The following is a 23,157-nucleotide window of genomic DNA, read 5'->3' on the forward strand; positions in this document are numbered from 1 at the left end:
TTCCGATCGAGAAGAAACCACAGAGAGCCCAAAGCTTGATGAAGAGACTGCAAGTTCAAACATAGAACCAAAGCCCATTTGGTGAATCCACCTGAATATTTATTTTCCGATAACAGGCTCATCTTATAGTAACGGTATTTATAGTTAGGCAATATTACTGGGCTGATATTAAAGCATTTTTTATTTTAAAATATATTAAAATAATTTTTTAAATAAAGTGTTCATGATTCAATTAGATTCTATCCTAAAATAATACTATTTTAAAATAAAAATAAAACATTAAATTAACATTATTTTGAAAAAAAATCCTTGAAATTAAACTTATCGAGTTTTACTCGGGTTCGATCGAGTTAACTAGATCATAAGTTGACTCTTTAGCGTGACAATATTTACTTCTATTAAAAAAATCCATATCGGGTAAGATTAGGTTAGAGGCCAATAAATCATTAAAATACCTGAAAAATGATTTCGGACCTCTAATTTCAATTACAGCTCATTCAAAGGCCGTCATCCAAGTTTATCGGTTTTGATAAGCAGGAAACAAAGGAGATCGATAGAACATCCGGTAAGGCACTGTTGGGACACAAATAAGCTATACATTCTAAAACTAAAATTGCAAAAGATTGAAGAGCAATATTCTATTGGAAATCATCAATTTAACATCAAAAAAGTGCAATACTATTATTTATTAAGGTAATTATTTCCCTGCAAAATCAGAGGCATAATTAAATGCATCCATCAATATAGAAATCTCACAAAACTGTTTTTAATCCAATATTTATATAGCTAGCAGCTGGTTTGTCACAAGGAACCAGACCCTTAATTTATTGTAGACATTTGCTACGAACTAGGTCTCATAAATCTGACTCTTGGAAGGTACAAATTAATAATATGCATGCACGTATCCTTATTCTAAGCAGAAGACAAATGCCCATGCATCTATGGAAATTTGTATCCTTCATTTTGACGGAGAAGGTGTGCAGCCTTCTAACGTCCAATAATATCACAAATGCCCTCAATAATAGAAGGAGCTGAAGAGTTCGCCGGGAACAGGAAAGAAAAGCATTCTTTATCGATTGAAGTCACGACTTCGCAACAATCAGGTGCAATATCGACAAAATCTCCATCGCCGGAAAGAGCTGCGTTGATTGAATCAAGAAACCCTACTACACTTTCGAAAGGTGCCAAGCAGTCAGGAATGCTTGCATTCTTTGGTTCATTTGTAAGGGTTTGAGGTGGATTGTCTCTAGCAAACCCATACAAAACCAAAGCCTCAATGCATGCCAATGCCAAAAGAATTGCATGGGCCTGTGTAGATATTCTTGCCATAGATACAACGCAAAATTTGGAATGTTTTGGCTGAACATTTTAATAGAAGGTCTAACGTGTTTTATTTACCATAATAATTTGAGCCTTCTATGGAATGAAAAGCTTAATTATATATTGCATGGGTATGTGGACCTTGATTTCTTCTTCTTCTTCTTCTTCTTTTTCTTCTTATTATTATTATTACTATTTTATTGATGGTGGTGGAGGTGATATAGTTTGAATTTGAGATGGGCAGTTTATGAGAATTACTACTTTACCTACATTAATTAGTTGAGCTGTAGAAGCAATCTATTAATTTTCATCGCTGTTAATTATAAACCAAGTTATTTTCAAGTCAAGTGGCACGATTCATATTCTTAATTATAATTCAAAGAAAATCTGAAAAAGAAAGTTAGAAATACGTACCAATACAACAGTTGAAAATATATATGACCAATATTTTCAAGATTTTATTAACTTAAAGGAAGTACATATCATATAATATTTCTTAATGAAGACCGATCATCTAAGATCCAGCTGATTATCATCACCATCGTTAATCAGCCTATTATTATATATTACAGGCATTTGTTAATAGCTAGGATGTTGTACTCACTTGAAGATGCAAGTGTATACTTATTTTAGAAAGCCACATATGCTATACGCTGCTTATTCAATCAATACGATTAAGGTGCCGGCGCCGGAGCAGGGCTGATTCCACTACGAGAACAGATGCCTCTAAGAAACTTACCGGTGGCAGGTATGGAAGGAAACAGTCGAGGCCAACAGACATCGGTAATCTCATTGATGACTTTGCAACAAGCAGGACCGATACGGCCAGTGCCAGCGGAAATGGCCACAAAAATTTCCTTAGAGCACCCTGGTATAGTTGTGAGAGGTAAAAAGCATGGAAGTGTTGGAACTTTCTGGGCTAACCCAGATGGGATCAACGTTCCCATGTACAAAAATGCCAACAGAATTGCTATGGTCTGTGTTGACATTGTATAAGGCAAATCAGAATTTTTTCTGGGAGTATTAGTGTTTTTGTTTTTGAAATGTTTAACTATACTGTGGATTGTGTAGAAAACATAATGTGACTTAAGGGGGATTTATACTAGTTTTGTGTGCTTGTGGTGTGGTAAAGGCTATCAAAAAATTTAATTAAACCTAAAAGTTTATAGTTTTAAAATATGATTTATATATATTATTTTTTAACATATCTTTTTTAAGTGAAAATTTTTTGGATTTGAAACTTATATAAACTCATATTATATTATGCTTAATTTTTATCAAATAAATAAAGATAATAAGATTTGAACTCGTGATCGTTTAGTTATTAAAACTCTAATATATATCATGTTAAAAAATCAATTCAACCTAAAAACTTATATTATAATAAAATCTAAATATATAATTTATATTATTTTTTAATAGAAACCATTTACAAGGGCATGAAAAATAATAATAAAAATAAAAGATTACAAGGGCTTCTATTTGAATGTATGTCAATTAATATGCCTCCCATAAGCTGTTTAATTGATTACGGAGTTACAAAGTACCTTTAACAAAGTTTAAGGTTTTAAAATATATATAATTTATATTATTTTTTAATATATCTATTTAAGCAAAAAAAAATTTGAACTTGAAACGTATATAAACTCACACTATTTTATATTTAATTTTTATCAAATTAATAATTAAAGATAGTAAAATTTAAACTCGTGACCAATTGATCATCAAAACTTGAATATCATATCAAAAAATCAATTTAATCAAAAAACTTATACTATAAATAAAATCTTAAGATATAATGTGTGTGTATATATATATATATATTAATTAATATGCTTTTTAATTGATTACTATTGATTACGGAGTTAATTGCCTAGACTTCGATATCCTCCCATCCAATCTAATATCTAATGCTAATCTAGTGTCTAATTCTACGACGATCCCACACTATCTGCGGTGTAGAAATCATAACCATGTATATAGGATTGGCATAGAATTAGATATAAAGGTAGTATTGATAAAGAATCTCTAAATTTATATTAAATTTTTGTTTTTTATTGGGTATCATTATAACTTTTTAAAAGGTGAGATTAATCTGTTTAGTGTTCGTGATAAATTTATATTATATAAAATAAAATAAAATAAGACTTATATAAAAAATAATATACAAAAATCGATAGTGTATGTTTATTATTTCCTTGAATTTTAACTTTCTTTATGGATGGATATTACATCCGAAATTAGGTAGTTAAATTGTCATTTTATTTTGTTTATGTTTTTTTATAAATTCCTATCTATCTATGTTTTCGTGGATATGTACATTTTTTTATTAGATATTATTGATGTATTCTATATATAGGATAGAATCTTTATTTCTATTGAGAATATGCTTAGAATAAAAACTAGTACTTAGTCGTTTATGATGTGTCAAATATAATTAATTAATGAGATTTAATGGTAGATTTGTGAAGGAAAAAAAAACTATTAAAGAGGGTTAATTTTATCACTCCACAATTCTATGGAATTGAAATAACAATAGAGGAAGTGGAAATAGCGTCACTCTTGAATATAATATCGAAAATCATTAATTGTTCTAAAGCAATCTCTGTAGCTACTATCATTTACATTGTAATAATCAATAAACACTTATTTTTATTTTTTATTTTACACTGCATATTATTCTTATTAAATATATATATATATATATATATATATATATATATATATATATATGGTGTTAATGTAATTTTGTTCTCTTGAATAATAAAGATTTTCTCCCACACAAGACCTTTTGGGTCATTTTCCTAACACATTTTAAATATATTTTTATTCAACCACACATATAACTAAATATTTTTTTAATTTAATTTCTTTTGCTGATCATGCTTTTTAACGCTATAATTATAAAAGGAAAACGAAAGTTAAGATTTAATATTTAACCATTGTCTCCCATCAATCATTAATAATAATATAATTACATTTTCTCTCTCTTTCTACTAACATTTAATCTTTCATTTATAAATACATTAAACATCCTTAAAAAATCATTTTTATACACTTAAAAAATGTTCTTATAATAATTTACCTTGACTTTTTCCAACCCCATGCTAAATGCCGCGTGAGAGTTAATAACATTGCTAACATTCTAGCTAGTTATGGCCCAAAATTAGAAGGATTCAAGCATACCTCGATGCATAATTAATTAAATCCTCTAAATAAGTTGACATATTTAGCAGCAATCCCGCAAGAGACGCCCTATTTATGGATAGACTTTTTTCATAAAGTTAATTATAATTTAGTTATTATTGTTTAATATAACTAACAGTTAATTCTTGTGATTTTATAAAATATATATTTAATCCTTATGTTTTTAAATCTTTTAGTAAATTAGCCTTTTTATAAATTCATTGTTGATTTTAATTAATTCTTTTTTAAGATGGAGAAAAGAGATTTGGTAAGATGGAAAACTTCGATTATTTGGAACACAAAACTATTAAACTGATGATGGCCAATGCCTTCAATACTACAGGAACTAAGTTTTAATTAGGTTTTCTAAGCTAATAGACAGTTATAATTCAGTCTGATTTCTTAAGACTTACTCTAACTATTTTTTTTTTAATTAATATCTAATCTAATCTAATAAATATGTAATTCCTTTTTTTAGGCAGTCTCGTGCCAATTCAAATCTCTCGGGGGACGGAGCAAGCCATGCACCTGAATCTGTAAAACTTCCTTGAAGTATTGTTTGAATCTGAGACGGGCGATTTATGAGAATTAAAAGACAAATTGATTAGAAATATCAATATATAATAGTACTTGAAAATATAACTAATATTCTCAATATTCAATCAACTCAGTAAATGCATATATATTATATAATAATATCTGTTAATTAAAATAACATCTGTACAAGATCCAGCTGATTATCACCCTATGCCGTTAATCATGAAATAATTATAAGATATCTTTAATTCGACTCATAAGAAAGGCTGAAAAGCCGCAAAAGAGTTTCAGGGCTTATTCCCATTGATTTCCATTTCATTTATTAATTCAATCAACCAAATGCCATATAATTTGTTTGTTTTTGTATTTTAAAAATATTTTTTTAATTTTTTTTCAAATTATTTTAATATAATGATATTAAAAATAATTTTTAAAAAATAAAAAAAATATTATTTTAATGTATTACAAACACAAACACTTCTTTTATATTAGTTCTGAAGCTGGTGGTGGAGGCAGTAGATATTAGTGGCAAGGGCTATTCATCAAAAAGAAAAATCACAAGGGCTACTGCTTCTTCTTTTTATTTATTTGCATGTATATTAATTAATATGTCTACCATAAATCTATTTTAATTGATTATGGGATAGAGGAGTTAGGAAGGGACCTTAACTTTTCTTCCTATTTAATATAACCTAATCAGCTCTAATTTCAAACTAGTATTCTACCGTTGAGCTGCCGATAGAGCATGTGATATCAAAAGTCTTCAACTATGATATTTTTGGTATTATAATAATGATTAATTTTTAAAATATTTTTTATTTAAAAATATATAAATAATATTTTTTAAAAAAAATTTATATTCGACATCAGCATATCAAAATGATATAAAAACACTAAAAAAATTAATTTAAAACAATTAATCATGATAAATTTAAAAAAAAATCAGATAGAGTATTTAAATTATAAATGAACGACGTTTGAAAGAAAAAAGAATTAATCACCATGATGAATTACCAACATAAGGATCAAGTTACAATCAAATATTACTTGATATTAGGTTTTTTTAAAAAAATAAAAGGATCGACTAATTATTTTATTAAAGACACATAGATGAGATAATAACTTCATATTTACCCTTGTTTAGCCTTATTAAACACGTACATTCTAAAATCAATTACAATTAATCTTTTCAAACAAATGGCATTGTGCATGAAATCTACCTAGGATTAAAACTAAACTCTCTAAAGTCTAAAGACTCGTCTTTCATTTGTAACACATGTATAGAAGATACATAGATTAAGAATACACAATAAAAAGATTTTCCTACATTAATCTTTGTTAGAATTCAAATCTAGAATTATAATAATTAATGGAAAAGTCAATATTTGCAGCCTCCCACCCCCACCTCCAAATCCAAAACTCGTGGAGGCTATGTTGTGTGTGTCTATATATATATCCCTAATCTTTAAGCCTATATTGCATTAGGTTTTAGTGCAAGGCTTCAACCTCACGTGGGATGCGAGGGCAGAACTAGAAAATAAAATTAAAAGGAGTTAAAATTTTAATTATTTTATTATTTAAGTTAAAAATATAAATATTATTAAGAGAAGGGTTGGAAAAATAATTTTTTTATAGAGGTGGGCCCCTGCCAGCTTCCCTGTCTCTACCACTAGATGTGAGGAATCACATTTTTAATTTGTTTGTTTTTGTATTTTAAAAATTTTTTTGAAATTTTTTTTATTTTAAATTAATATATTTTTTAGTGTTTTTAAATTTTTTTAATGTACTGAAGTTAAAAATAAATTTTAAAAAATAAAAAAAAATATTATTTCAATATAATTTCAAGCTAAATTATATTTTAAAAGACAATTTAAACCACAATACTACATATATATTTTTAGACATTAAAAAAATCTGGTCCATTGACCATGTTAAGGTTTTCTAGCTTTTTTCCCCCCAATTTGGGTCGTTAATTATGCTCTTCAGTTTCTAAGTTAATTAAATTTAGTAGTTTAGCCCCATTGTAAACCTTAATAGCATTGCTAGTTATGGACCAAAATTTATAAATCTCTGGCTTTTGAATGTAAGCATAAATTACTAGGATCCAGTACTGTTACGACCCCCCTTTCTCATTGATTTGGAAACAAAAATCCACCATACTCATGCTAATAATACAAAAAATAAAACCAATCACGAATCAAAACAAGGAAAATAATCTGAGCAGATGATATTTGATTTCAAGATTTTGACAGCAAGTGGTTCTTGAGTTCGGTGCGAGCTCATCATTGAGTTAAAGAACATGCAGTAGTGATGAGATTAGGGAGTGGAATCTTCATCCTGGGCAAGCAATTACCAGTAATTGCAGAAAGGGCCGAGCAACATCTGTTAGCAGCAGCAGTAATAGGTGACTTGGTGGCAAGTTCAATGCATTCTGGTAAATCTGCAGAAGATGAAGCACAACTTAAAGAGATTTTTGGGATTTTTTGCTCATGATATTCACCATCACTTGTAGGTGCGATTGTAGACTGTGGTGCCATAGGACGAGCTATCCCATTGATTTGGATCAACATGGCCGCCATGCACCCTGTGATCATTAGCATGGAAACTAGTTTTTGGTGCCATGGTATTGGTCATGGTGGAAGATTATTTTGTATTGGAATTAATGAAAAATTCTTTTTTTTTTTTTTGTAATTATATGTATCTGGATAAGCTTATGTGCATCTCAATTAATCTCCCGAGATCTTGAAGTTAATAACCAGATAAACCTACAGTAGTCTTGAGATTTATGGTACTCGAATTAGTAATTTTTAAGGAACAAACTCAGAATCTGATCAGTTAAATTTCATTCTTCAAAGTTTTAATTTCTTGTTAAAAAATAAATTTAAAATCTTGTTTTATAAGAAACCAATTAAAAAAAATAGCATGTACCTGCTAGCTAATTAGAATAAGCTATAGTAATGATGAACTATTAGTTTTTTTTTTAATATTATAATAGCAGTTATTTTTAAAAATAATTCTTATTTAAAAAAATTAATATTTTTTATTTTAAAAAATTATTTTTAATATCAGTACATTAAAATAATTAAAAATATTATAAAAAATTAATTTTTTAACGAACAATATTTTAATTGTAATATCAAGCATGCTTTTAAATATCAACTTGAAATAAAAAATAAATATTAAATATTTTTTTCTTTTTAATTTCATGATATTAACATAATTAAATTTGAATTGTGCTTAAACAAATCAATTAAATCACTAAAAATCCTCCTGGATCAACTGAGTTTATAGAATCAATTTGGATTGGGCTTCGACACATGTTTTATAGATAAACCTACCAAGCAAGCCGAGTTTAACAAATATGGTTAAGCTTGATAACAAGTAGCAGGCATGACAAGTCGTCTACAACGATTTTTTCTCACCAGGGTTACCCACCTCTTTCCACGAACCAAAAAATGCCAAGACGAAAAACAACAAAAGTCCAAGTCAAAATTGAAGACAAGTTCCAAGAATCCCGAAAACCCACCATCACCACAACAACCACCTTCTCCTCCTCAACCACTGCTACCAGCACCTCCTTTCTCCTCCACCTCTTTGAGCCCTCCAAGTCCCACCATATTGGTCTCTCCCCATAACCAAAACCCCACAAAAAACCACTAAAAAGATCAAAACGTTTTTACAAAAAATCCACAGAGCAATTGAATTCCTTATGGAGGTGGAGGTGAAATTGCGTCTGCTTGATGCAGAAAATCACAGCCTGTTAAAAGAAATCCTTTCACCATTTCACCTAAAAAAACTCAACCAAAAAAATGTATTTTATGATTCTGCTAATGGCGTTCTTGCTTCTCAAAGGGCAGTGCTTCGCTTGCGTTCATTCATTGATAACAACGATGAAAGCACGCGATGCGTTTTATCACTCAAGGCAAAATCAGTACTGATTAATGGCGTGAGTCGTGTCGAGGAGGATGAGGAGGAAATAGAGCCATTGATTGGAAAGCAATGCGTGGAGGAAGCTAGCAAGTTGGGGTCGATTGAGTCGAGGGTTATTAAGAGGTGTAAAGATGAGTTTGGGATTGATGGGGAAGTGGGTTTTGTGTGTTTAGGTGGGTTCGAAAATGTGAGAGAGGTTTATGATTGGAGAGGTTTGAAGTTGGAGGTTGATGAGAGTAAGTTTAGTTTTGGAGTTTGTTACGAGGTTGAGTGTGAGAGCGATGATCCTGAAAGAGTTAAGAGAGAGCTTGAAGGGTTTTTGAAGGAGAATGGGATTGATTACAAGTACTCTGAGATGTCAAAGTTTGCGATTTTTCGAGCTGGGAAATTGCCTTAGTAAGTGAAAGATTAATTTTCGGACTTGTGTTTTATTTTTCTTTTTGATGTCTGAATGATTCTTGATGTGAAAATTGCTTGTTGGTGAATGATTGTCATTCCTTGTTATTTTTTATATATTGTTGTTGGTGCTTTAGAAAATTGCACTCTTTACTTGTTCTGTTGTTATTGAGTAGTGACTAGATGATTTTGGATGTTTTGTGAGAGGACTGTTGTTTGCTGAATGATGGTTTTTCTATTGTTAATGTGATCTAGCACTATAGCTTTATCCTGGATAAATGTCAAAGCCTGGGAAATGACAACGGTCAAGGAAACCATTTATATGTTTTCTCTTTTATTCTTTCATGAAACCTGGCCAATTCTTTTGAAGCTAGATGCTAGTCACTGATTGTTCGACATTTGTTCATCATATTCGTTGTCTGAGATTCAGTTGCCAGTTGCGTAATACATCTTCCACAAAGTTCTATTTTTTTCTTGTTTAACATGTGGTTGCGTTCTTTTTGTACGATTGATAATTGATTCTGTTTTGCAATTGCTAACACTCATTTTGATCGCTTAGGTGGGCACTGTAAATAAATCTTCAATTTAATCTCAGCTGTTGAATTTTGTTGGGAGCATCCTATTTACAGCAAAATGCTTCTGTAATAACAGATGAGATGTAGTCACCAGAGAACTCTAGTGATTTTGCTTTGTGTGCAGTTTTATTTGCTGTTGAAAACCAATATGTTTACATATCCTCGGAATGAGTTGTGTCCAGATGCCTGTGAGCTCATCCATATTTACAACAACTAAGAAGTCTTCACAAGCCAATCCCTTTGATTCACAAACTACTAAATTGATCAGCTGGTTTAGCTACTCACTTGCCTCAAAGGAAGTTGATTTGCACTGTTCACTACTTTTACCAAGTCTGTTTATCAAAAATTCACTTCAGTTCTTACCTTGGGTTGTTTAGTTGTTCCTTGTGGCTCTTGAAAGAGTTCATAGAGTTTCTTAGCATGCATTCTTGATTAACTGTTATGAGGTAACCAGGCTATGAGCTTACAAGTGTAACTATTCTCTTGCATTTGATAGCTTTCCTAGCACAGAAACTTGCAGATTTTTCATGTCTTTCACTTTGCATCACATCTTTCTTAAATGTTGAGGTTAAGAATTGCAGTAGCGATGCATATTTTATTTACTTGGTTACGAGGCAAAAGAAAGGCAGTTTTTTTTCTTTCTGCTCTAGCCATGTCTGCAAGTCCTCTGCACGTTGTTAATTATGCCGTGCTTTCACTTATAAAAGGACAGCAAATTCATACCATTTTTTGAAAAGTTCATGATATGGCATGTTCTTTTGAGTGAATGAGGATGTCATTCTCAAACTGCAACTATGATTAATCTGACAATATGATTTTCATTGGCATTGCTATGGTGATTTATCCATTCATTCATCCTTTTGCAGGTTATCTCAGCACATGCTTATTTTGTGCAAGTGGTTCTAGCACTGGAACCCAGTTCGAAGACAATTCTGAAGAGCACTAAATTTTCTTCTCTTGAATGCATCTTGCTCTCCTGCTGCAGCTGCACTCACCTGTTGACATCTATCTCGGCAGTGAATTCTATTTTTCTTGGTAGTGCTAGTTTGAACTCTAACAGTAAATTATTTCTGTTCTGCAAGGCTGTTATACTATAACCTTAGAACAATGCAGTTATACTGTAACCTTGAGATGTTTTCGTGTCCTACAATTGCTCATCCATCACATGAAGATGATCCTTTTTTATTGTATCTTTTTTGTGTTGTCTGTTTGTTGGTGGTTATCTGCTTGCCCCTAGAAGGAACTGAGTCGCAAGATAGCATGCTAGAACTATTGTATTCAACTCCTGGAATATCCTCGAGATTCAAGAAGGGTTTATAAAACTGATAGGATCAATCACCAGAAAATGCTTGAGTTTGAAGGTGGTTATTGTGAAGTTTGAGTTCTTCAAAAGGAATCGAGTCTCTACCAAATATTTTAATAGAATTCAACGCAAAATTATGAGGAAAAGTTCGAAGAAAATTCCAACGAGGGAATTCGATTCCTTAGCTAAACAAGAAAAAAAAATTTAAAAGTAAAACACCCTTAAGGCACCAACATGAATCTTACATGGTAAAATCCTGAATGCACCAGAGATGCACAATGACCATAAAAAAAAATTAACCTGACAAAACCCTACAAAAAACATTTAGCCAATCTAACAATGGGACCATAATTTAGCCTTTCTTGCAATGCTGTTGGAGATTGAGAGGGAGTATCAAGTTGATATAAGGAACCCATGCTTGTGCCAAGCAGTTCTCCTCCACCACTTTAAGCACACTGCAACAGTCAGCACTAATCTCAAATTTTGGATTTGATAGTGATGATACAAGCTCGCATGCACACCTAAGGATGCCTGGTACAGCTTCATGACATTTCTGCACTTGGTCACTGGAATTTGGTGGCACATATGGATTCTGGGCTGGTGGGGTTGGCGGCTGGTGGAGATGGGAGATCTTTGGCTGGTGGAGGGAGATGAAAATGGGGCGGTGGGCATACGCATTGACAGATGCAAAACTTGGAAACTGGGCCAAGCTGATACCAATGTGTTTGTGATTTACAACCTTGAGCACAGGAGCATGCACAATTAGCATCTCCTAAGTCCTAAGCAATCATTAACGAGAAATGCTAAGCAAACAAAAAGGATTACGAAAACTTGAAACCTCATTCTGCCTTCTCAACTCTCTTCCCTCCTTTTTACTTCTTTCTTGTACAGTCTGCTAGGTTTGCTTAGGCTTTTCATAGAGGGTTGTGATTATCCTTTGAGAGTTTTTCCCCCCTTGAAATCCCAATTGCTATCTGGATATGGTTGAGTAAGTTTATTAAAAAATGATTGATTTTATCTTTTTCAACACTTTGCTTTTGGCTTCGAATTCTCATTCTTAATTGCTGGACTTTTCATTGGTGTTTAGTTGACCATGTCAATCTCACTTTAACTAAACAATGAAAATAAGTTCAAAATTAAAAATTGAAAAAGTCAAAGCTCGTCTGTCTCTTGGAATTGTCCTTGAGCCTGGTGCACTGCTCTTTCCTAATTCTAAATCTCGATTTTCTAGTGCTTAAACAAAAAAAATACTGGGAAATTGAGAAGAAAAATATAAGTGAATCGAAATGTCAAATCTAAAAATATTATGATTTATTTTTTTTACTCGATAACTTAAAATATTTATAAATCTTGGTAATGTTTGCTCACCTTAAGAATTGCATTAAAATTAACTAATGAAAACATTAGTGTTCACTATTTAATATAGTGTTTAGCATGTTATTAGTAGAGTGGTTGGTAAAAATCAGTTGACTAAAAAGAATCATGGATGAAGAAATTAGGTGTTTAATTGCATTAAATATTGCATGTTTTTGCTTTATCACCTATTTGCTAGAAAATATGGTCACAATCTTTAGTGTGTATGTATAGTATGGCCTGTTTGAAAAATATTATCATAAATGAGAAAGGATTTTTTTTAAAAAAATATAAATAATAAGAGATCCTAATATAAATAATTAATTGGTCAAAGTTTGATGGTATAATTATATATCATTCAATAGAAAAGAAAAGAAGAGTAGAAGTTCTTGAAAAACTTTAGTTGCCATTACTTTTTTAAAATGTTTTTTATTTATAAATATGTTAAAATAATTTACTGGTAGATTTACTGTTTTGAAAAATCCTTTTCTTTCCATATGTTTTTCGTTGTTAGATCTAGATGCTAAACATCATAGATCCTGAAAAAAATTCCCACCCCAATTACAAACCCTAGAAGAAGCATAAAACAAAACAAAAAAGAAAGAATAAAAGAAATTGAGTAAAAGTACCAAGTAGATTGGAAATAATACCAAAACAAAAATAAAATCTGATGATTCTAAAACTAGAGAATAAATCATTAATGTCTTCATTGGCACCATATATATATATATATATATATATATATATATATATATATATATATACACATACATACATACATACACACACACACACTTCTTTTTTCTAAATTGGCTTGCCATATACTGCATTCTGGAAAAAAAAAACTATAAAAAACAAAGAAAAAGGATGAAAATATCCAAAGAAACAAATGAATTATCGAGGGGGAAAAAGGGGGAATATTCATAATCATAGGCAAACTGCATCTAGACCTTTGGCATCCTCCTGACTCTCTCTCTCTAGCAACAATCCTAAGGTCCCAGTCAACGCGGACGGCCAAATAACCCCTCTCATAAACTTTCAGGAAAAAGCTCCCAAACAAACACAAAGCAAAGCATCCTCTTTCCTTTCCTTTGCTTTCTTTTTTAATCTCATCAGCACAAATACTTAAAACCCAAATCTTCAATTAAATAAATCTTTCAATAAATTCACATCTCCAAAGATGCCATCAGAGATTGAGATAGTAGAGGAAGATGTGGTGGCGCAATCCAACGATCGAGAATCAGCAGCTGTTAATGGAGGCAATAGTAATAACGGGGTTGCTGTTGCTGGAGAAGACAGCTTGAGAAATGATGTTTACACAGCAGCTGCTTATGGAGATTTAGAGAAGCTTCAGAGATTGGTTGAGAGTGAAGGATGTTCTGTTTCTGTACCTGATAACCTTGGTTATTATGCTTTACAGTGGGCTGCTTTGAATAATCGCACGGCTGCTGCTCAGTATATTATCGAGGTTTGTTTCAATTCTGGGTGGATTTTGTTTTTTTGATTGGTTTCTTGAAATGGGTTCTTTTGTTTTTTGTGTTCTTCAATGGATTTGTTCTCCTTGCTTGTTTGATTAGTTTTGACTGATGGGTTTGATTTTGATGTATTGAAGGGTTTATTGATTTTTTAAGTGTTTATTGTTAGTTCATTTCTCGATCAAAAGTGATGATTTTGATCTGGGTAGTTGGATTTTGTGGTCAAGTTTGTATCTTTTGGTTTGAATTTTTTGAACGAAGTTCAAATTGTTTGGTTTAGGTTTGATGCATTGATGGAGTTTTTTAAGTGCTTTTGTGTATTGATAGTGGAACTGGGTTTGCTTGTTAGTTCATTTTTATTTATTTTTTTGGTTAAAAAGTGATAATTTGATTTTGGGAACTTGATGTTGTGGCAAAGTTTCTGTCTTTTAGTTTGTTTGTGTTGATCGAAGAGAGTTCAATTAATGATATGTGATGATATCTGATTTGGATTTCATGATATAAGATGATCGACTGATTTGGTACTGGATGTTTTTCTGATTGCCAGCATGGAGGAGATGTAAATGCGGTTGATCATACAGGCCAGACAGCATTGCATTGGACTGCAGTCCGGGGTGCAATTCAAGTTGCTGAGCTGTTGCTACAAGAGGGTGCGGGGGTAAATGCCGCTGATATGTATGGCTATCAGGTTAGTGTAATCTTTGTTGTGCAAATATGCCTTCACTTTGTTTAAGGGAGAGATGAGAACTGTTTTATCAATTGTGTTTGAAGTTATATGTGTTGTGAAATTATTACCTGTTTTTTAATTGGTACCTCTAGCGCTTGGTCATGAATGCTAATGGCATGACAACTCTCTGGTGCATGTACTTCTACTGTTTTTTTCTCTCGGTGGTTTATCATTCAGGATAAACATATATAGGAAGGATGGATATCTCAGAAATTTGGGACACCTTCATGCAATCTGTTTGCCTGTTAATTCAGTGTTAAATAATGTCACAATGATTGTTTACATCATTGTTCATGGAAAACTGTCTAACTAGTTGTGTTGATTCCCACCTTAGAGATGTTTGTGAGGGTATCTTCAGTTGTAACGATAAAAGTCTTGGGCTAGCAACCAAGACGGTTGAAGTTTGATTGGTTATTTTATGCACAAATGATAAAAATATAGGATCATTTGAGGAGCTCTTTACTTACCCTTCAAGGGTACTCTTTTTTTTTTTTTGTCGAATAGTACTGATTTCCCCCCTCTGATTGACACTTGGATATGGTTATAAGTAGGTCAGCTTAGTACTCTTTGGTTAATTGATTTTTACTATAATTGAAGAAGTAGGTTGAATTGAGTTTTCAGATCCCTTGGCTACTGGCTCTTTCTTCGCCTTTTTTTTTTTCATTCTTCTTCAAGGGATTCTATATCCAGGGTGCAAGAGTTTCAATGCAAGAGATCATGTATCAATTATGCAAAAAATTTATCACCTGTTGCTGCTTGAACACAGTATAACTGGAGTCGGTGGCTATGCTTAGACATTCTGTAATATGTATAAGAGGTGGCTGTGCTTAGACATTCTGTACTATGTATAAGAGGGTCTTTTCTCACATGTAAACGGAATCCAAAACATTGATCATGCATAGAAATGGTTTAGTTTGCATATTTCCCTTGAAGGAAGCTTATCGTTCTAGTAAAGCTTCCATGGTCAGCATTGCAAATCAGTATTTGGAGACACAATTTGATCATTGGTTCCATTTTAATAACTTCATCCATTTAATAGGTTCTATAGCAATGGAAAACTTCCAGATATATCAAGAGAAAATACATTTAAAATGGGATGAAATTTGCCATATTTAAGGGAGCAATTCTACAGTAATCCACTAAATGGGATCTGTCAAAGGGGTTTCAGGTTTTTCTGTTTGAATGTTGAAGTGATTGGAACTTGAACTTAAGAAGTATAATAAAACTATTTTCGTCCCTGCATTTTTTAGTCTTGAGTGTCTAAGGGTTCAGGGACCTTGTTGATGCCGTCTCTATTTATAAACTCAGGTTGCTTGTTTACCTTCTAAATATTCCCTTAAATTTGTGCTGCTCTAAGAAAGGCACCTAGTAAGTGAATTGTTGCAATTTATTCCTACTATTTGAAACATTTTTAAAACTGATAATGAAACTCAATAAAATAATGAAAGCAAATCAGGTTTTCAGCTTAAAATTGATAAAAAAAAATATGTGGCTCAAACTGGTTAGGATATAGCATATAGGAGCATGAGATTGGTTATAACAGATGGTTTAGGGGCCTATTATTGATTTAATGAGGGTTAGGTAAAGAAGAGAGCCAGGAATGAAATCCCTGAGCTGCAATGCTGACTGAAATATATAGGAGGTGAGCAATAGTTTCTGTAACTGGCATGACCTTTGGCTTAAAATCCTAAATTCAAATTTTCATAATTCTGTCCTAGTTAAAAATGTTAACGATGCTTAAAACTCTGTGCTATCAAAGCACATGCAATCATATTTTTTCCGTGCCTTTTTTTTTTTAGTTGTGAAGATGCCCTCTCAAGATTACCAAAAACTATTCTCTATCCATTAACTTGGACTGTTTTAATCATGTTTGATGTGAAAATGAAAACAGAAGGTTTCTAGATGCTGTGCTCTGGCTATCCTGTCCTGAATTGCTGGTTATTAATTCCTCTAACCAGTACTTATCTGTGAAATCTGAGGATAGTGACACATTGGTTGTTAATTGGACATCAATGCAGACAACTCATGTTGCAGCTCAATATGGTCAGACAGCTTTTCTCTATCACATTGTCTCAAAATGGAATGCTGACCCTGATGTTCCTGACTTTGATGGAAGAAGCCCTTTACACTGGTATATAAGAACTTCTGCTTCCCTTTTATTGTTGAAAAGGTTATTTTTTTCTTGAAACACTTTTTTTATCTAAAAATATTTCAATGTTTTCTTGCTTGGGCCACACCATTGTGGTTTGTTCGCTATGATGTAACAGCTTGCTCAGCCTTTGTTTTGAGAATATCAGCTTATGTTTGGTTTTGTTGACAAATATCTGTGGGTCACATGCTTAAAATCAACAAGTTAGCTTCGATATTAAATGTTAAGCCACTCTCAATTCCTTTATCGGTCATTATTTTGTTGTATTAAATAGCTCCTATACCAAGAATTACGTGCCATAGTTTCCTTTTTATCAGTGATTGGTAGTGTTTTGATTTTTTTGTTCATTTGTTTCTTTCTTGGAGTATTTTAGGGCTGCTTATAAAGGTTTTGCTGATTCTATACGCCTTCTATTGTTTCTGGATTCTTATAGAGGACGCCAAGATAGAGAGGGTAAATCAGCTTCCCAAATGTTTGAACTTCTGTTTTGTCAACATATAAATAATTAGTGAAATATACATGTGTTAATCTGTATGGATAAATGTTTCTATTCCCTTACATTTTTCACTTATACATTAGGATGCACTCCTCTCCATTGGGCTGCTATTAGGGGTAACTTGGAGGCATGCACAGTGCTAGTACAGGCTGGAAAGAAGGAGGACTTGATGGTGACTGATAACACTGGCCTTACTCCAGCGCAGCTTGCTTCTGACAAAAATCATCGACAAGTTGCTTTTTTCCTTGTATGTGTCCGACAACAAAAAATAATTTAAATTGGTTAGCAATGTTACTTTTTTGAGGGATTTATTGTTTTTTCCATATGTTCTTATGTGAGGCTCAAGTGCTTTTTGTGGCTAGTGATTTGCCATTGAAATGATTTCTTCAAGACTGAATTAAAATAATATTGCCACAAGCAAGAAAGGATAACAATAAAAGAAGTGTATACTAGAACTGTTGCAAGAGGCACCTGGAACTTGGGAAGTCACAAAGACAACATAATGGTAGGATTCCACAGAAAAAAGGAAGCTTGTGGTCTTGTTGATTTTGGATGTTGTGTTGCATCTAGTTATATGAAGTGTGCTATCTCAAAGCGTTTTTTTCTTTTTGGATCTCCCCCACATTCACTTATTTGGCTCTCATATAGATAAAGCCCTTCCTCCCCAATGTGAACTATAGTTGCCAAATGATGTGTGGTTCTAGGTTGATAGTTGCTTGATTTGATTCTATAATTGTAAAAACCCTTTTCTGACAGAAACCCTTCCATCTCAATAAAGGTCTTCAATCTCATTTGAAAGTCTATATACAGAGTCTGGTGTTTCCTTCTAGGTGTCTCCATTTGTATGGCCATCCTATCTCAATGCAAACATGCAATAGACCTTCTCTCTTGGACTGGTCTAACTGTTTGCAAGCCAGCTGAGATTCCTATAGGATCATTAGTTCTCAGTTGATGAAGGAGAACTGCAGGAGGATCTTTCAATGTATAGATGTTTGGATGGAAACCTAATCTACCTGAATGTGACTAGACCTGATATGCATAGCATATGCTTTTTCTCCCATTTAATTTTCATTTTCCTTCCAGGTGTGGTTCTAAGAATTTTGAAAATGCTGATGAGTTTTCTGTTTATTTTTCCAAGTTTCCTAGTGTTCTATTCTAATTTGAAAGTCTCTGAAGTTTTTCTTCAAGTTATATTTTCTGATAGAATCCCATTCTGCAGGGAAATGCTAGAAGGTTGCTTGACAAACAATGTGATGGGAACAACCGCCTGGGACGCCTCTCAAAGTTGGGGCTTGCACCTGTGTTGTGGTTCATAATTATACTTCTCCTGTTTATCTATGTTCATTCTGTCATCCTGGGTATCCTCCATTATCTTTTTGATACAATGTATTTTTATTCCTATCATCAAGACCATCAACAACGTCACTTTCTTACATTTTCATTTGATAACTTTGGGTGCAGCTTCAAATCTGCCAAAGTTAACAGCTGGCTTTGGCCTTCTTGCCTGGCTTGCTGTTTTACTGGCTAGTGCTGGACTAGTTATGTTTTATAGATGTAGCAGGTATGATCTATTGTGCATTTCTAGTGACTTGTTGAATAGTTGAATAAATCCATGCTAGAACTGTTGTCTAAGTGTGCTATCACTTCTCTTTTTTGTTGCGAAAGAAATCATTAATAAGTAGAGAAATATGTGAAGGAAGAGATGTAGTTCCTATATGCATTTGAGGCCTCCATCAATGGCTCAGGGGGTTTTGCTATCATGCAATGCTCAAATTCAGATATTTATGGAGTGAGCGATTTGATATATTGAGATACAGTAGGAGCACTGTTTGTGAATTGATTAAAGGCACCATTTAAATTATGAGCAAATGGAAAAATTTCTTTGCATGTCTAGCCGTGACTGTTTGTGGACTGTTTTGTGTGATATAAATCATGCAATGCCTTTAATTTGTTTTATTGGAGCTGCATTCTGAGATAGTTCTGTCCTGTTGAAATTTATGGTCAGAATGTTTCAATAGACACGGAACCCTTTGGAGTCTTAGCAGATCTGCTTCGGTTGGCTATTGTCATGTTCGTCTGTTGTCATAAAGACACTTGTGTCTGTTGAGAAATTTATTTTTCCTTTTCTTTTTAATTTTTGGGAATTATGTATATTCTATTTTACCTTTTCCTTTCCCAAGATATGGTAATCATCTAAAGTTAACTTTTTAATATGTTTTTTTGACATAATTAATGCTTCTCTCTTTGCATATTAATCTCCAATCGATTACATACTTGCATCCACACCTGTGAATATATTACAGTTGATGATAAAACATCTGATTCTTTTTTGTTCATTCTACAATGTGAATCTTTTGTGTACATGAAAATTATTGATTTAACATCTTACTTGAACATTGTAATCTCAATTGATTTTGGCTTTCTTTTTTCTCGATGTTATTTCTTTGCAGGAAGGATCCAGGTTACATTAGAATGAATGTGCATGATCCACAGAATATGAAAGATGATGTACATTTCATCCCTTATATGTTAAGCATGTTTATATTATTACTATTCATGGCTCTTTGGAATGTAGAAAGATAGGTTTCTAATCAGTTCTTTCATTGAAGGCATACAGGGTATCTATTTTCTTTCTTTTTGGCGCAGGCCCTGTATATTCTCTGATTACTTTTGTATCTATATTGTCCCTTTATTCTAGGAGCCACTTTTGAAGATTGAGATAAACAACCCTGCTTTGCTAGCTGGGAATTGGTCTCAGCTCTGTGCAACATGCAAGGTACTGATTTTAGTCAGCCTATATGTATCTTGCTCGATGAGTGTTTCGTCTACCTTTTTCTGATTAATGCTTGTTTAATATCAATCCAATTTCATATAATAATCAGATTGTCAGACCTCTCCGTGCAAAGCACTGTTCCACATGTGATCGATGTGTTGAACAATTTGATCATCATTGCCCTTGGGTATCTAACTGCATTGGCAAGGTGCGTAGATACAGTTTGATGTCTTTTCTTTCAACTCATAACAATTTGATCATCATTGCCCTTGGGTATCTAACTGCATTGGCAAGGTGCGTAGATAAAGTTTGATGTCTTTTCTTTCAACTTATATTTCTACTTGGTATTTTACTAGCAAGGAAAATATAGTTAACATCTTGCATTCAAAATAGAATTCAGTTGATTGCCCTGGCAATTTGTTTGATAACATTCAGCCATATAAATTGACCTTTGACAGTTTAAAGTCCATGTGACTGTTTGGAATGCATGTCTGAGTGACAGACTTAAATAGATTGGCTTAATACTCACATTTAGTTTATATACATATGACTTGAGATTTCCTTAGTGGGACCATGCCATTTACTTTTCATGGTTTACCATGCACAGATGATCAACATCACTATTATTTTTCAATGTATTTAGCTGTGTAAAATAATGTGATGTGCTTCTGATGCAGAAAAACAAATGGGAATTCTTTGCATTTCTTGTTCTAGAAGTTTCAGCAATGTTGATAACTGGTGCAGTGACTCTCACAAGTATGTGAATGATTAGCCTTTCAGATTCAAGCTATTTCTAAACATATTTCTAGCTTCTTTTTTTTGGTGGGGGTTTTCTGATTGAGAATAATTGCTGTATGTAGGAGTTCTGACCGATCCATTTGCTCCGTCTTCACTGGGAGCATGGGTAAACCATGCTGGCTCTCATCATATTGGTGCTATATCATTTCTGATTATGGACTTCTTCCTCTTCTTTGGCGTGGCAGTATTAACTGTTGTACAAGCTTCTCAGGTAAGTCCTGTAAACATCTGCTAGTGTTGAATATCAGAGCCTGTTGGTGTTAGGTGATTTGTTCTGTAGCAGCTGTTACAGAACAGTTGAATTCATGAACTTGAGTTGCGTGCTTATATTTTCACTTGACATGCAGTTCATTTTATAGTTGTCTATCTTTAGACTTTATGGAGTGGCAAGTGCAGTTTCTTGCTATTGCTGTGTGCTTGTCTGAAGAAAAAAAGCCTTTTCTTTGGAGTTCACTTAATTTGCTATTCTATACCAAGCGATGGTCTTAGATAGAATAGCATGCGTTAACTACGATTTACACATCAAGAGGATATTATATGGTGTATTTGTAATCCAACTTTATTTGTTGTGAATGTTTTATGTGCTGACAAGCTGTGCTTTGCCATTTAACTCTAGTGTTTCGGGCTGTCACTTTTAACAGTTTAGATGAATAGTTCTGAATCGTTTTTTTTCCTGTCACAGATATCTCGCAATATAACAACCAATGAAATGGCAAATGCACTGCGGTATAGCTACCTTAGGGGCCCAGGGGGCCGCTTCAGAAACCCATATGATCATGGCTGTAAAAAGAATTGCTCAGATTTCTTGATCAATGGTTACAATGAAGATGTGGATTATAATGAAGATTCTCCACATTCTGAGGGGATTGGAATGATGCACATGTCGAGGAATTCAAACTTGCAAAATGGGGATGCTCATTCTCATCACATGAATGGCAATGGCCATGTGGCTATCAATGTGAATTCAGAAAATAAAATCCCTCAGGGTCATGTTCATTCTTCCCATTGCAACCATAATCACCAAGGGAAGCCAAGAACAGATAGCGCACCCTTGGGTTTGGGTGGTCTTGGTCTTGGAAAAAGCAGTGCCCGAGCAGTTGAAGCTTCATGATGGTGTGATACTAGCTGAAATTGATATGTTTTGTATCATAAACGCATATGATATACCATTTGTAATTTGATTGATTGCTGCTCTTTTTTGCCCCCCAAAGGTGTTCAATTTTTGTACAAATTTGGCCTCTGAAATATTTGTAGCGGCTGTTAGTGATTATCAGATCTAGCATGTAATCCTCTTGAAAGTTAAAAGACGTGGGCACAGTACTACAGAGAGAGAACTATTGCTCAAGGTACCTTACCATGTATCTCGCTGTTTTTACATATTGTTAACCCTTAACAATCATACAAGTCCCTGTCAATGTTTTCAATTTTTATATTGCAGATCTTCATTTTCCAGAGCTGCACCCTATTTCATGGATTACAGCTTTTTTGGGGTTTTCCTATCCGAAAAGCAGCAGTTCTGTATGTACCACTAGCCATGTAATTTTGTTACTTCTTTGACTTCATGCGGTTCCCCACAAACAGTCCCCAATTGGGGAGTAATTTGAGGCATCCTATTCCCATGGATTTAGTCAAAACTGCTGTTGATATCTTGAAATAAGCTTGTCAGATACTACTTTTTTTAATTATTTGGAAGCGAAGAGTTTCAAACTTGTACTCAATTTTGCTTACATCCAAGGCAAATTATTTGTATTGGATTGGATGGACAGTGTTGCTGACACTTCTCCTCAAACAAGGTGTTATTTTCGGATTAGTTTATATACATGGATTAATTTATAAACTCTCTTTTTTATTTTATTAAAAATGGACTATTCATATTGAGGTCAAGCAATCGTGAAATCCTTTTGATGAGTTGGAATCCAATTCTTTATTCAATATTTGTAGATAACATAGGTATTAGATGTAGAATAAGTATGGGATGCGAACGCAGTATAAATAGTGTTTTTAAAAAATTTAATTTTTTTTTATTAAAAATTAATATATTTTAGATTATTTTGATGTGCTGATGTCAAAAGTAATTTTTAAAAAATAAAAAAACATCATTAACATGTATTTTGACACGAAAAGTTATTTGAAAAGTAA

At 32.8% G+C, this 23,157-nt stretch overlaps 2 protein-coding genes across 4 annotated transcripts; both read left to right on the plus strand.

Moving 5' to 3' along the window:
• The first annotated feature begins 8,476 nt into the window (after window positions 1-8,476).
• LOC133690069 (triphosphate tunnel metalloenzyme 3-like) lies at window positions 8,477-11,134 on the plus strand. Of its 2 annotated transcripts, XM_062110226.1 has the most exons (2): window positions 8,480-9,369; window positions 10,811-11,134. In XM_062110226.1, coding segments are annotated over exons 1-2 (618 nt in total). In that variant the 5' UTR covers window positions 8,480-8,752; the 3' UTR covers window positions 10,812-11,134. The 2 variants fall into 2 exon arrangements, with proteins under 2 accessions (XP_061966211.1, XP_061966210.1); XM_062110227.1 differs by having other exon boundaries at window positions 8,477-11,134.
• Window positions 11,135-13,483: 2,349 nt separating this feature from the next.
• On the plus strand, window positions 13,484-22,855 carry LOC133689317 (protein S-acyltransferase 24-like). Of its 2 annotated transcripts, XR_009841295.1 has the most exons (14): window positions 13,484-14,068; window positions 14,623-14,763; window positions 16,821-16,933; window positions 17,325-17,404; window positions 17,531-17,694; window positions 18,667-18,805; window positions 18,909-19,008; window positions 19,898-19,955; window positions 20,146-20,223; window positions 20,330-20,428; window positions 20,898-20,976; window positions 21,081-21,229; window positions 21,701-22,364; window positions 22,457-22,855. XR_009841295.1 is itself a non-coding variant. In XM_062109131.1 (13 exons), the coding sequence occupies exons 1-13, from the start codon at window positions 13,781-13,783 to the stop codon at window positions 22,127-22,129; spliced, it is 1,917 nt and encodes a 638-aa protein (XP_061965115.1). In that variant the 5' UTR covers window positions 13,484-13,780; the 3' UTR covers window positions 22,130-22,422. The 2 variants fall into 2 exon arrangements, 1 of the variants encoding a protein (XP_061965115.1); XM_062109131.1 differs by lacking the exon at window positions 22,457-22,855 and having other exon boundaries at window positions 21,701-22,422.
• The last annotated feature ends 302 nt before the right edge of the window (window positions 22,856-23,157 follow it).

Source organism: Populus nigra, chromosome 3 (assembly GCF_951802175.1).
Source record: "Populus nigra chromosome 3, ddPopNigr1.1, whole genome shotgun sequence".
NCBI classification, from domain to species: Eukaryota; Viridiplantae; Streptophyta; class Magnoliopsida; order Malpighiales; family Salicaceae; genus Populus; species Populus nigra.

Excerpts from the sequence above, each read along its gene's own strand:
- LOC133690069 (XM_062110227.1), top strand. The coding sequence starts at position 8,753 with ATGGAGGTGGAGGTGAAATTGCGTCTGCTTGATGCAGAAAATCACAGC.
- LOC133689317 (XM_062109131.1), top strand. The coding sequence starts at position 13,781 with ATGCCATCAGAGATTGAGATAGTAGAGGAAGATGTGGTGGCGCAATCC. Across the intron at positions 14,069-14,622 it reads CTGCTCAGTATATTATCGAG|CATGGAGGAGATGTAAATGC; the intron begins GTTTGTTTCAAT and ends TCTGATTGCCAG. Across the intron at positions 16,934-17,324 it reads GGAAGAAGCCCTTTACACTG|GGCTGCTTATAAAGGTTTTG; the intron begins GTATATAAGAAC and ends GGAGTATTTTAG.